Source organism: Chaetomium tenue (assembly GCF_020726465.1).
Source record: "Chaetomium tenue strain MPI-SDFR-AT-0079 chromosome Unknown F5144scaffold_8, whole genome shotgun sequence".
Taxonomy (NCBI): Eukaryota; Fungi; Ascomycota; class Sordariomycetes; order Sordariales; family Chaetomiaceae; genus Chaetomium; species Chaetomium tenue.
Window position 1 is genome coordinate 1 of NW_027117336.1, and position 12,011 is coordinate 12,011.

General features: G+C 53.0%; 4 protein-coding genes across 4 annotated transcripts; 2 read left to right on the forward strand and 2 right to left on the reverse strand.

The window, feature by feature from the left end:
- Positions 1-452: 452 nt before the first annotated feature.
- Positions 453-2,626, reverse strand: F5144DRAFT_587050 (1-phosphatidylinositol-4,5-bisphosphate phosphodiesterase). Its single transcript, XM_066789813.1, has 2 exons — positions 2,081-2,626; positions 453-1,945 (listed from the first exon to the last, which is right to left on the reverse strand). Exons 1-2 carry the CDS (start codon positions 2,530-2,532, stop codon positions 610-612), a joined length of 1,788 nt encoding a protein of 595 aa, XP_066638171.1. The 5' UTR covers positions 2,533-2,626; the 3' UTR covers positions 453-609.
- A 2,089-nt stretch (positions 2,627-4,715) lies between these two features.
- Positions 4,716-6,947, forward strand: F5144DRAFT_398078 (glycoside hydrolase). Its single transcript, XM_066784790.1, has 6 exons — positions 4,716-5,673; positions 5,733-5,869; positions 5,938-6,150; positions 6,215-6,461; positions 6,534-6,664; positions 6,723-6,947. Exons 1-6 carry the CDS (start codon positions 5,107-5,109, stop codon positions 6,778-6,780), a joined length of 1,353 nt encoding a protein of 450 aa, XP_066638172.1. The 5' UTR covers positions 4,716-5,106; the 3' UTR covers positions 6,781-6,947.
- Positions 6,948-7,424: 477 nt separating this feature from the next.
- F5144DRAFT_398090 (amino acid/polyamine transporter I) lies at positions 7,425-9,395 on the forward strand. Its single transcript, XM_066784791.1, has 4 exons — positions 7,425-7,568; positions 7,638-7,983; positions 8,117-8,881; positions 8,951-9,395. Exons 1-4 carry the CDS (start codon positions 7,475-7,477, stop codon positions 9,351-9,353), a joined length of 1,608 nt encoding a protein of 535 aa, XP_066638173.1. The 5' UTR covers positions 7,425-7,474; the 3' UTR covers positions 9,354-9,395.
- A 313-nt stretch (positions 9,396-9,708) lies between these two features.
- Positions 9,709-11,991, reverse strand: F5144DRAFT_520917 (major facilitator superfamily-domain-containing protein). The gene is made up of 3 exons (XM_066786707.1): positions 11,442-11,991; positions 10,215-11,358; positions 9,709-10,158 (listed from the first exon to the last, which is right to left on the reverse strand). The coding sequence occupies exons 1-3, from the start codon at positions 11,745-11,747 to the stop codon at positions 9,845-9,847; spliced, it is 1,764 nt and encodes a 587-aa protein (XP_066638174.1). The 5' UTR covers positions 11,748-11,991; the 3' UTR covers positions 9,709-9,844.
- Positions 11,992-12,011: the final 20 nt, after the last annotated feature.

The following is a 12,011-nucleotide window of genomic DNA, read 5'->3' on the forward strand; positions in this document are numbered from 1 at the left end:
CCCAAAGCCAGCGCCCCGGCCAAGAGACGTGGTCCGCCTTGGATAACGACGAGAGCAGAAAGTAGAGCTGTGGACGCCGTTTTGACTACCATGCGTTGGCCGCTCGGCGGAGAGCGAACCATTGTGAGGTAGATGATGCTGGCGCCGACCGAGCAAGCCAACACGGCCGAGTCAGCCGTAAATGGCACCGGTAAAGAAGACATGACGGGGTGATGATGTTGTGTAGAGATGAATATGGATGACTAAGGGTTCAAGTTTTGTGTACCAAGGAGAAGGAGCAGGAGAAGGAGGAGGAAAACAGTCTCAAACAGCCGGTTTGTGGTTTTCACGGACGACGGAGACAAATTTCGGATCCACTACCGAGGAACGAACCTTGTCATTGTCTTGGCATTGCATGTGATAATCAAGGGTTAATGGTTAACATGTCAAATTTCGTGGTTCGAGAGAATAAAGCCCGGACAACTTCGTGTTCTTCAACTTGTTTATTTATTCATAGTCGACTCCAGAGCTGACAGGGCCGTTCACTTCGTGTATCTACCCTTTCCTTCCTGAAATCACTAAGTTCGTACTCTCCTCCAAACATAGGACCTAGGTATTCACCTGGCCTCCTTACTGCACATCCCGAATCTCGAATTTGACAAGTAATGAGCACCCTGTCTCGTGACCTCTGAGATCCAACATCCGTACAAACGTCCAGCCAGCCTCGCGGTCAAGATATAACAGGCGGACCGCGGCGACGGCCAGGATGGGGTTGCTTGAGAAGCTCGCGTCACTCTTGATGAGCATCCTTACAAATACCAACTCGTTGTCCTCAAACTCCCATTCGAGTGTCTCATCCCATACTGGGTCCGTTGCCGCAGGGCTTTCGCCGGTACCGCCAACGGAGCCGAGAAATGGGCGAGTCAAGGCGTTCCGTTTGTGATATACTCCAGTTTTACGCTTGACCTTGACTAGCTCAGCCCCAGTTCCCGGTTGAAGAAGTGAGCAGGTCAAGTACGGCTTCAAGTCACCCACGTCATCACCGGCCGGGAGCGGAACATTTGTGGCACCGGCAACGTGAAGCTGTATCGTTTTCCGACGGCCCTCAGACGATAGGGCGCCACTGCCGTCGCGGCGGAGAGCGGAAGGCTTCAAGACATAACCAGCAGTGCCAGCAAAGAGAGCGTCGTTGATCTGCATGCTCGCGCCAAATGTTTGCCAGTTGAGAGCGCAGATTTGGGCACCGACGGCCCAGAACGGCACTGGGGAAAGATTACGTGATGATATCCGGGTCCCTTTAGGATAAACACGCATGAGGTGACGTGCATTGTGGCGTGCGATTTCCGGCGCGTGCTCCTTAGTATGCGAAGCCAAACCAGACTCGGAAACGTTGATCAGATGATGCTCAGGAGGGCCATCCTTGACCTTCCCCTCGATGTACCAGGAGTCGTCGCGTGGTTTGACGGATTGTGCATAGACACCGAGCTCTGCCAATTCAGGAATGATGATGGGCGGTGGTGTAGCGTTCTTCTTTGTTTTATACTCCTCCCGGGCTTGCTTCTCCTCCTCGGAATCACTGGAGCTGGACGAGGAGGTGCTGGAATCGTCCACCTCATCCGGCAGGTGGTACTCGACAATGACGGCAATCTTGGAGCCCAGATCCTCGAGCCGGACCGGGTCGCCGCCTTCTTGTTCTTCATGTCCCTTTTGGCGGATTGGGACACTCAGCAACCGGTCCCCCCAGACCTCTTTCATGATTTCAACAAGGCGGAGCTGTCCGTCCCGGTCGCAGTGGTTTTCCAGTGAGACGAGGATTGGAGCCGGGGCATACCCCCGACCCCGAGCGGCCGTTTCCTCGTGGTCAACCACGTCACGTATCGTTTCACACACTACGCGGAAAGGGATATTGGATACGAGCGTGTAGCCATGCGTGACCTTCGGCTCCGTACAGTTATCGGGGTTATCCCTGGCACAATGTTAACAAATAATTGTTCATTCCCAAGAGCTCGGGACCAGGATAGAGAAACCGTTGTCACAGTTGAGGGGACTGGAGGGTTAAGATTGGGGTGTACAGGCAGTCGAGATATAGATAGGCACTTACCACGCGTCAATCTCGATACACCGCGCCCCGGCCTTGAGGGTGGTTTCATATGCGGCGGCTGAAGAAGCGCCAAAAAGCTGATGGGACATCAAATATGTGTTGTGGCTAGAGCTGATAAAATACTCCGGCAGAGGATGCGACCTGTCCAAGAGGTAGGCGGGCGGTGTAACGACCGGTTTGTCAAGCAAGGCCTTCAGCAACGGTCCTTTGACGTCGTCGGAATCGCTGTTGCCTAATACACCCTTGTGGAAGAGAAACGACTGGAGCGCAGCACTGACTGACAGAGGATGATGCGTGGTGCCTGTTGATGCACCGAGACCGCCACCGGCGAAGGTGGCGGCATCAATTTCCTCCCCGGCGTCATCCTCATCATCGTCCTGCCTTGCTCTGGTCTTGAAGGGGTTCAGTCTGGCCATACGAGAAGAGAGTCGCGAGGAAGTGGATTCAGACATGGCAAAAGGGCTTTGACTAATACTTCCGGCAGGACAATGTTACAATTTCCTTTGCAATTGTTAGGTGGGTATTGAGAAACGTGTCGAACTGAGTGATTTATTGAGGGGTAAGCGATCCGCAGCGGGGTAGCTCCTTATGTACCGACGGCAATTCTCGTGCATGAAATGTCTTGGTATTTTTATTCTTGGTTCCTTGAGGCAAAAAAAGAAAAGAAGAGAAGAGAAAGGGAAGATATAAGAAGCTTTTACATTTCCTTGGCTACCTAGCATCGTAGTTGGTGGCAACATTGGTATCTGATATTGAAGAACTGAGAAACGATTTGTTTGAAGTCTAGGGGAGTGGTAAAATCAGTAAAAGAAGGGGGAAAGTAAAGCATACAAGAGCTCATTACTGCCAAAGTGCATACATCAAGAATTTCTACAAGTTATCCTCTGCATAGTAGAGGTATACTTTTCAAGCCACTATATAGGCAGGTAGGTAACTATGAAAAAGTTACTGTCGCGCCATTTGGCATTGAAGTACTTAAGTCCTGGTGCAGTCAGTACAAATCATCGAGAAGAGCGCAACAATTATCGAGGTCGGTGATATGATCCTACTAGGGGGTATTGAGTAAAAAGCTAATCACGGCTTAGTCGGCTGAGACAATGTGTTGAAAGTTCGCGAGGTTGTCGGAGTCCATATTGTGTACGATCGAGAGGCAGTAGCTCCGTAATGGAGTCGCAAGGAAGGGAAAATGCTACGAGGGAGCCTAATGCACGAGAATACAAAGGCATGCTGGTGAAAGTAGGTGCCTAAAGACGGTATAGAAAGTGGATGGGTAAGATAACGAAGGACGGTTTGCGGCGCCCGTCGGCACAATAACTACGCGGCCAAAGGGTCAGAAAAATAGGAGTCCTGCTGTTATGCAAGTATAGTTCACTGCAAGCTGAGTTTCAAGAACATCCCCCTACTGCAACTGAGCTCTTGAGCCCCAGCATATTACAACCTCCAAGTATATGTACCTATCTACTTATATTAGTCTCCGCTTTCTTTTCCAAAAGTTCAAACCTCCCCAACTTCTCTCTTTTGGGCCCCAACTTACAGCCTAGAGGCCTCCCTTCTACAAAGAGATATAAAGATACGAACAACCCTTGAATTCATCCTTGGTAGCTCGCCTTTTCACCTTGCTCGTCAAAAATGACTTGAAAACACAGACACAGGAACTCACCTTGGCGCGCCAAGAGGCTCGAACCGTCGAGCAAGTGTGTCAACATGGAATCAACATCCGGTTTCCCGTCAAACCTGCTTATATGACGGAAATAGGAGCGACGGCCAGGAACTCCGAAGTTTCAGGGGGTTTTCCAATACACCAAGACGATCTGAGATCGGGCCACACTCATCTATTTGCGCGCATCATTAAATCGAATGAGAAGCACCTCCAATCTTAATGCTACCATCCCAGGGTCAGAACCAGGTGTATTGGTCCCAGGGTGTCCCGATGGCAGCGCGTCGCCATGACATCGGCAGATCAGACGAACAGGTTGGGATGCAATGACAGCCAAAAGAAGAGGCCAAGAGCTGGATATTATACAACCATTCTGAGGCATTGGCCGACGTTGCTGGCCCACGAATCGGAGGTGGCCCTTCCGTTTCAGTCAATCTCCGGGGTAAATTCGACGGTATTCTTGCGTCGCGTTTCACGGGAAACCGGGGCAGCCAGGCACCGAAGGTAGCCAATGGACAGTGGCGGAGACGGACCAAGGAAATGGCACCGGCCGGTAAACGAATCCGGGACCTGATAATCAACATCATGCCGACGCACTGTCGGCATAGCAGGTTGCAACCCAGAATGGTAGCCAAGAACCCAGCCACGGTACCAACTGCCGGCACGCCGTCCGTAGAGGCCCCGGGGCCGGCCAATGGGGCCCGCGAGGTCAGGCTCGGCAATACTGGAGCACCGGCAACATTGTTGTTCGGTGAGGGGCCGATAAATTGATTAAGCTCGGATTATATTACCCTCCCCCCCTCCTCGAAGGCAAGCTCTCATCCATGACGGCGACGGAACCTCTTGGGGACAACGCTGCAACTGCGGGGGGCCAGTCTCCGTCCTGGGCACGCAGATCCCGACCCGTAAAGGCATGATCGCGGCGTGAGGCCGGGGGGCATGACCTAACCACCTATCAGAACCGAGGGACGCTAACAGCTCGAGGCGCCCAAGCAATGCCAATCCCAACAGCTTCTTTGGAGATGCAACGCAAGCGTGTACCCCAGATTTTCAGGGACGCTTAATCTATCTTGCTATTGTCGCCCAGTCCGGCGCCGCCCAGCCAAGGTTCTCCGTGCATCACCCGCCATTGAAGCCGAATCAACGGTTGGCTGATCAATTACCAGACAATGGACCTGTGGTATGGATCATCGGCTCAGTTTTCCACCACCATGTTGAGCACATTTTCCAGATCTGGACAGCTCCGTGTCCGAACCAGGCCATCTCTCACGAGAAGCGTGGTATAAAGGCGAGGGGGCGGCACCTAGGAGTAACTACTTTTTCTTCACGCTCAAGTCGCTCTTCACCTTTGCACAGCTCTTTGGCCATCATGAAGCAGTATCTCCAGTACCTCGCGGCGGCTTTGCCGCTGATGAGCCTCGTCTCGGCTCAGGGCGTCGGCACTAGCACATCCGAGACTCACCCTAAGATCACCTGGAAGAAGTGTTCGAGCGGTGGATCTTGCTCTACCGTCAACGGCGAGGTCGTTATCGACGCCAACTGGCGCTGGTTGCACAATGCCGACTCCAAGAACTGCTATGACGGCAACGAGTGGACCGACGCCTGCAGCTCGACCGCCGACTGCACCTCCAAGTGCCTGCTTGAGGGTGCCGAGTACGGCAAGACGTACGGTGCCTCGACCAGCGGCGACTCTCTGTCTCTCAAGTTCCTCACCAAGCACGAGTACGGCACCAACATTGGCTCGCGCTTCTACCTCATGAATGGCGCGTCCAAGTATCAGATGTTCACCCTCATGAACAACGAGTTCACCTTTGACGTCGACCTCTCCACCGTCGAGTGCGGTCTCAACAGTGCGCTATACTTCGTTGCTATGGAGGAGGATGGTGGCATGAAGAGCTATTCCAGCAACAAGGCCGGCGCCAAATACGGCACTGGAGTAAGTTGAATCCTCCGCACTCCGCGGGTTTCTATTTCATCTACTAACTCTCGCCCCAGTACTGCGATGCCCAATGCGCCCGCGACCTCAAGTTTGTCGGCGGCAAGGCCAACTACGACGGATGGACGCCGTCTAGCAACGACGCCAATGCCGGTGTTGGCGCGCTCGGCGGTTGCTGCGCCGAGATCGATGTTTGGTAAGCATCCCAGACGACGAAAATCCAGTTTCGGTAATTCTCAGCAGTCTCTCTAATTGACGTTGCAGGGAGTCCAACGCGCATGCTTATGCCTTCACGCCGCACGCGTGTGAGAACAACAACTACCACGTCTGCGAAGACACTACCTGCGGTGGTACCTACTCGGAGGACCGCTTTGCGGGCGACTGCGACGCTAACGGATGCGATTACAACCCTTACCGCGTGGGCAACACTGACTTCTATGGAAAGGGCTTGACCGTCGACACCAGCAAGAAGTTCACGTGAGTCACGGGCCCAGGATCCTAAGGGGCCGATATGGATCGCTAACAAAAATCCCTACTACAGCGTCGTGAGCCAATTCCAGCAGAACAAGCTCACTCAGTTCTTCGTCCAGAATGGCAAAAAGATTGAGGTCCCCGGCCCCAAGCACGAAGGTCTCCCCACCGAGAGCAGTTCCATCACTCCTGAGCTGTGCAGCGCCATGCCTGAGGTCTTTGGTGACCGCGACCGCTTCGCTGAGGTTGGCGGCTTCGATGCGCTGAACAAGGCTCTTGCCGTCCCCATGGTGCTCGTCATGTCCATCTGGGATGATGTACGTTTCTCGACGCTTCGGATGCCGGCTGCGGCTCCAACGGATTGATTACAATGCTTACTTTTATCTTAGCACTACGCCAACATGCTTTGGCTCGACTCCAGCTACCCCCCTGACAAGGCCGGCACCCCCGGTGGCGACCGTGGTCCCTGTGCCCAGGACTCTGGTGTCCCGTCCGACGTTGAGGCCCAGCACCCCGATGCGTAAGTTCAAGAGCCTCTAAAGCTCCACCGAGACATTGCATTGCTAATAGTCGAATAGCACCGTCGTTTGGTCCAACATCCGCTTCGGCCCCGTCGGCTCAACCGTCCAGGTTTAAAGTAGGGAGCAACTGGGAGCCGTCCCCTCTGGTTTGGGAACGCACGTTGTGAATGAGTGAAGCTGGAATATCTTTCGCTTCTTCGGACCGCACTTCTTGAACTTGTGTATTGTAGGGTTCTTAGCACATACATATACACGGTACAAATCATACTCCGCACATACCTCGCCTCCCTAGATATCCAGCCCGACGTTGAACTTGTTATTCCAAAGAAGAGAAGACTGTACTCGACGTTTTAACCATCTTGCTTTAGGTTTTAGTTTAATACCTCCTTGTTAACTCTATTATTTCATATACCCCTATTGTTTTCTCTACGATTGTTTGTTCCTTAGGTCTTGAGTCCTAGCCAAGGCTACTTATCTCTTTTATGTGTGAAGTGAAAGGTTTTTTAAACTCCACACCTAATAATGACGCCAGATCACGACATCCACACCGCTGACGGAATTCGAATAATGCGACCTTTTCTCAGCTCGTTTGGGCCTTGGGCTCCATTTTCAAAGCCCTCAGCACCCGCAGTTTGGACAGGGATCTCGCCGCCTGCCTCTCTTGTCAGGTCAGCTGTGGGTCAGTAAACCTCGAGCACGCCCATCCCTGCCGCAGACAAGGTCCATGGAACTTCTTTTTAATCCTGAATCTCTGGCCCACGTCCCAGCCCTCCTCGTCTCCCAACTAGGTCGTTAAATCTTGCGTTGCCATGTCGAAGTCCTTCATACCACAGGCCACCGCCGCCAAAACGGGCGATAACAATGATAGCGAGTTTGCCTCTGACGACCATGACGCTCAAGTTGGTTCGTCGGGCCTGACCTCTCAGATATGATTAATTTTACCTTGATCCCGTTGGTTAACTTGGTTCCTAGGCCAACTCCGACAAGCACGAGACGCCAAACGACAGATCGGGGTCGTGTCTGCCACTTTCCTCGTCGTCAACCGCGTCATCGGCACCGGTATCTTCGCAACACCGGGCTCTATCCTAGCGTTATCTGGCAGTGTTGGCCTTTCGCTATTTATGTGGCTATCCGGTGCAATCATCGCCCTCGCCGGAACGGCCGTGTATCTGGAGTTTGGAACCGCCATTCCACAAAACGGGGGCGAGAAGAACTACTTGGAATACGTCTATAGGAAACCAAAGTTCCTGGTCACTGGTCTGTACACCGGTTACGTGGTTTTGCTCGGCTGGGCTAGTGGTAACTCGGTCATCTTTGGGTAAGTGATTCCGCCAGTCTCTTTCGGCGGCGCCCCTTGAAATCCCTTCTTACCACCCTCGAACCTTGATTTTCTTTTTCTCCCACAATTCCCGGCGGCGTGGGCTAACGAAGTGTCACCTTGTCCTTGCTAGCGAATATATTCTTCACGCGGCTCAAATCGAAGTGGACCGGTGGAACCAGCGGGGAATTGGCATTGCCTGTATCACTGCCGCGTTTCTCATCCACGGCACGGCGCTCAAATGGGGCATTCGCCTCCAGAACCTTCTTGGGGCTATCAAGGTCATCATCATCCTCATCATCGTCATCACTGGCTGGGTTGCCCTTGCGGGACACCTCAAGCTCCCCGAGGAGCGCCGACCACATAACTTCACCAACGCGTTTGAGGGAACGACAGGAAGTGCTTATGGCGTTGTGACGGCCCTGTACAACGTCATCTGGAGTTTCGTCGGCTTCAGTAATGCCAACTACAGCCTATCAGAGACACGCAACCCCGTACGTACCCTCAAGATTGCCGCGCCAATGGCCATCGGGACCATTTCGATCCTCTACATGCTTGTCAACGTCGCCTACTTCGCTGCCGTCCCCAAGGAGGAAATCCTCGAAGCCCGGCGACTCGTTGCTGCGTCCTTGTTTAGAAACGTCTTTGGCGGCACTGCCGAGCGTGCGCTCTCGGTGTTTGTCGCGCTGTCGGCCTTCGGCAATGTGCTCAGTGTCATATTCTCGCAGGGCCGACTCGTGCAAGAGCTGGGACGTGAGGGCATTCTCCCCTTCTCTCGGATTTGGGCCAGTAACCGCCCGTTCAATGCCCCCCTAGCTGGCCTCTTCGAACATTGGCTTGTTTCCGTCATTATCATGCTTGCTCCCCCACCTGGGGATGCGTACGACTTTATTCTGAAGTGAGTGAGGGCTCACTCTGTTTCCCATTCTTTACCGTTGATCCAATTCACTAACCAAATACTTGACAGCCTAATCTCATATCCCCTTGCTATTGTAAACGCCTTCGTGTCGGCAGGGTTGATCTACCTTTACCTGAACCGCAAGTCATGGAATTGGGACCCCCCAATCAGCGCTACCCTCCCGGTCGTCATCTTCTTCTTTCTAAGCAACGTTTACCTTGTAGTTGCACCATTCGTCCCACCGGAAGACGGCCAGAACATATACCAATCTCTGCCGTACTGGATTCACTGTGTTGTCGGATTTGGGATTATCTTTGCCGGTGGTGTGTATTGGCTGGTTTGGGCCATCATCTTGCCGAAAGTAGGCAAATATGAACTTGTCCGGGAGACCATTCTCGACGACATTGACGGATGGGAGAGGACGGTGTTCACTAGGCGTCCACTCAAGGATCAAGTTGAAGGGGCTCTGTAGTCATGTCTTTTTTACAATTTTAGATTTAGGATAGGAGTGCGTATGGTATTTTGTTCACACTTGTATAGATTTCCCTTGGTGGGTTTCTCGCCTCTCGTTCCCTCCATGGATACGTGACGGAAGACTTAAGTTGACCGCCCCATCTCGTATCTAGGTCATACAGTATTAAATTTCACTCGCAACACAATCCGAGCTCCTGCCAAACCCATAGGCAGCCAAGGGCTTATCCTTATGTAGGTTGCTCATATGGAAATTGTGATACCGCTACACAAGATGCGGCCGGTGCCCTGTCCAAAGCATGATAATTCCCAACGACTGGAATCTCCACAGACGTCCAACCTCCCGGACCCGTAATCACAGAGTTTGAACGTTCGAGTCGGAATTTAGATTCTAGTTTTCCCATGACTGGTTACGGATTTAATAATACACGACGGCAAAACAACATTATATATTACAAAGGGTATGTGTCACTTATATCCGCCGTCACGCCGTCACGCCGCCACGACAACATCTTTAACCGCATTCGAGTTAAGTCTCTTCCACCCACTGCAAAGGCAGATTGCTAGACCGAGCCCGGCACCTCCAATTGAGATGCCGAGTGCAACCTTGATACCAGCCATGTATGCAACGATGATACCGTGGACCTGATCCGCAGGGAAAGCTGTCCGGATCAAGGTTGCTCCTGTTGTAACCACACTGGCCGGGTCGACGTCGGGGGCAGAGTTAGGCAGCGTGTGGATCATCCGATTGACAAAGGCAGCCTGGGCTGCCGTAACAAAAGCGGTACCGCCGATACATTGGAAAACTGTATGGGGTACGATTAAAATCGGCGAGAAATAGCAGCGGAAGGTATTGACTTACAAAGAACCATGGCAGTTACAGAAGAGATATCCTCAGGATCCGCGTTGGCTTGCCCGACGATGATGGGAACTTGGAATGCTAGGCCCCAGCCGACACCACCAAGTAGCTGGTATCCGATCCACTTGCCAATGCCGGTGTCGACGTCCAGTGTATACAGGAGTCCTGCTGCAATGACACCGATGGTGGCACCACCGACTTGAATGGGAACCGCAAGGCCGGTGGCGCTGATAAGCATGCCGGATATGATCATGGAAATCGTGGTGGCGATGATGAGGGGGAGGTTGTAGACGCCGGACATGGTCGGGCTAGCGTTTCCAACGCTCTGGAAGTAGATGGGGATGTAGTAGATGACGAGATAGTAGGACCCGACGAAGACGAAGGCAAAGAGGCAGCTGATGCAGATCGCCCGTTGTTTGAGTAGCCGAGGCACGACAATAGCCCGCTCGCCCTGGAAGTGTTCCCAAACGACGAACGCTACTGTTATCAGCACGAAACCAACGAGTAGGCCAATGACGACGCTACTATTCCACGGCGCGGTTTGGCCGCCATACTGCAGGGCCAGCATAAAGGCAACAATGGCACCCATAACCAGGGCCACGCCGATTGGGTCCATCTGCAAGAACCTCTCTCTCCACGGGGCATCAACCGGTTTTGCGGCGCTGGGCGGTTGGAAAAAGAAGAGGATGATGAGGGCGGACAGGCCACCGATCGGAAGATTGATCCAAAAGCACCAGCGCCAGGTCACCTTGTCAGCGAAGACGCCGCCGATGAGGGGACCCACAACGCAGGCGACGCCGAACGACATGCCGACAAAGCCAGTGTAGGTAGCGCGCTTGCTGGGCTTAGCGACAAAGGCGATGATGGTGTAAGCGCCGGTGCCGATGCCTGCAGCGCCCAGGCCGTTGATGGCGCGGCCAACAATCAAGGCGGTCGAGTTTGGAGCGACAGCGCAGATCAGGCTCCCGAGTTCGAACACGACAATGGCCATTAGGAAGGTGAACTTTAAGGGAAAGTAGCGGTAGGCTTTACCCCACGAAGACTGGAAGCCTCCGTTGGTCATGAAAAAGGCGGCGCTATACCACGACACCTTGTCCAGGCCGTGGAACTCATCGGTGATCTTCGGGATAGCGGTGGCAACGATAGTCTGATACGATGCTCAGGATTAGCAAAGCTAACATCAACATCACACGGGACAGGCAAGTCTTCGTGCGTGATGCGGTTACTTACCATGTCCAGGGAAGCGAGGAAAATGCCCATAACAAGCGCAAGAATGATGGAAAACAGCTTGAAGCCGCCGGGATACTCGGTCTCGGCGACACCGGCAGCATGTCTCTCGCCGTCGGGAACCAGAGCCGTATCGGGTAGGGCTAAGATGTCGTTGCTGATGCACTTTTCGTCTTCTTTCTCGCCCGACGGTACGTGAGACTCGAGACGGCCGTGCGCATCGTGCGATTCTGGTTTCTTGAGGATCGGAGGCTCGGTTTCGGTGGCTGTGGCGCCGACCGAGAGGTCTGTATGTAGGCTCATTGTCATCCAGCTCTGACGGATAGATAATTATTGGTTTCTGAGGACTGATGAAGATGCCAGCTGCATGTGGTCGCGGTCGAGAGAGACTTAACAGTGTCGACAGTCGACACCAGCTGTCAAAGCCTAAAGGTGACTCGGGACTCTTAAGACCTAGCAGAATCAAAGAAAGGAAAGTTAAACCCCCAAAATAAAACTACCATCTATCAGACCCGAGACATTTTACATTTATAAGGAGAACTTTATTTTAAAGCTTTAAAAGGTCTACAGCAA

What these genes read in the sequence shown, in the direction of transcription:
- F5144DRAFT_587050 (XM_066789813.1), bottom strand. Translation starts at nt 2,532, where the DNA reads ATGTCTGAATCCACTTCCTCGCGACTCTCTTCTCGTATGGCCAGACTG. An exon ending in TGTATCGAGATTGACGCGTG is followed by an intron (nt 1,946 to 2,080) that starts GTAAGTGCCTAT and finishes ACATTGTGCCAG; the next exon opens with GGATAACCCCGATAACTGTA.
- F5144DRAFT_398090 (XM_066784791.1), top strand. Translation starts at nt 7,475, where the DNA reads ATGTCGAAGTCCTTCATACCACAGGCCACCGCCGCCAAAACGGGCGAT. An exon ending in CGACCATGACGCTCAAGTTG is followed by an intron (nt 7,569 to 7,637) that starts GTTCGTCGGGCC and finishes CTTGGTTCCTAG; the next exon opens with GCCAACTCCGACAAGCACGA. An exon ending in GCGTACGACTTTATTCTGAA is followed by an intron (nt 8,882 to 8,950) that starts GTGAGTGAGGGC and finishes AATACTTGACAG; the next exon opens with CCTAATCTCATATCCCCTTG.
- F5144DRAFT_398078 (XM_066784790.1), top strand. Translation starts at nt 5,107, where the DNA reads ATGAAGCAGTATCTCCAGTACCTCGCGGCGGCTTTGCCGCTGATGAGC. An exon ending in TGCGCCGAGATCGATGTTTG is followed by an intron (nt 5,870 to 5,937) that starts GTAAGCATCCCA and finishes TTGACGTTGCAG; the next exon opens with GGAGTCCAACGCGCATGCTT. An exon ending in TCATGTCCATCTGGGATGAT is followed by an intron (nt 6,462 to 6,533) that starts GTACGTTTCTCG and finishes CTTTTATCTTAG; the next exon opens with CACTACGCCAACATGCTTTG.
- F5144DRAFT_520917 (XM_066786707.1), bottom strand. Translation starts at nt 11,747, where the DNA reads ATGACAATGAGCCTACATACAGACCTCTCGGTCGGCGCCACAGCCACC. An exon ending in TCCTCGCTTCCCTGGACATG is followed by an intron (nt 11,359 to 11,441) that starts GTAAGTAACCGC and finishes GCATCGTATCAG; the next exon opens with ACTATCGTTGCCACCGCTAT. An exon ending in TGTAACTGCCATGGTTCTTT is followed by an intron (nt 10,159 to 10,214) that starts GTAAGTCAATAC and finishes TACCCCATACAG; the next exon opens with TTTTCCAATGTATCGGCGGT.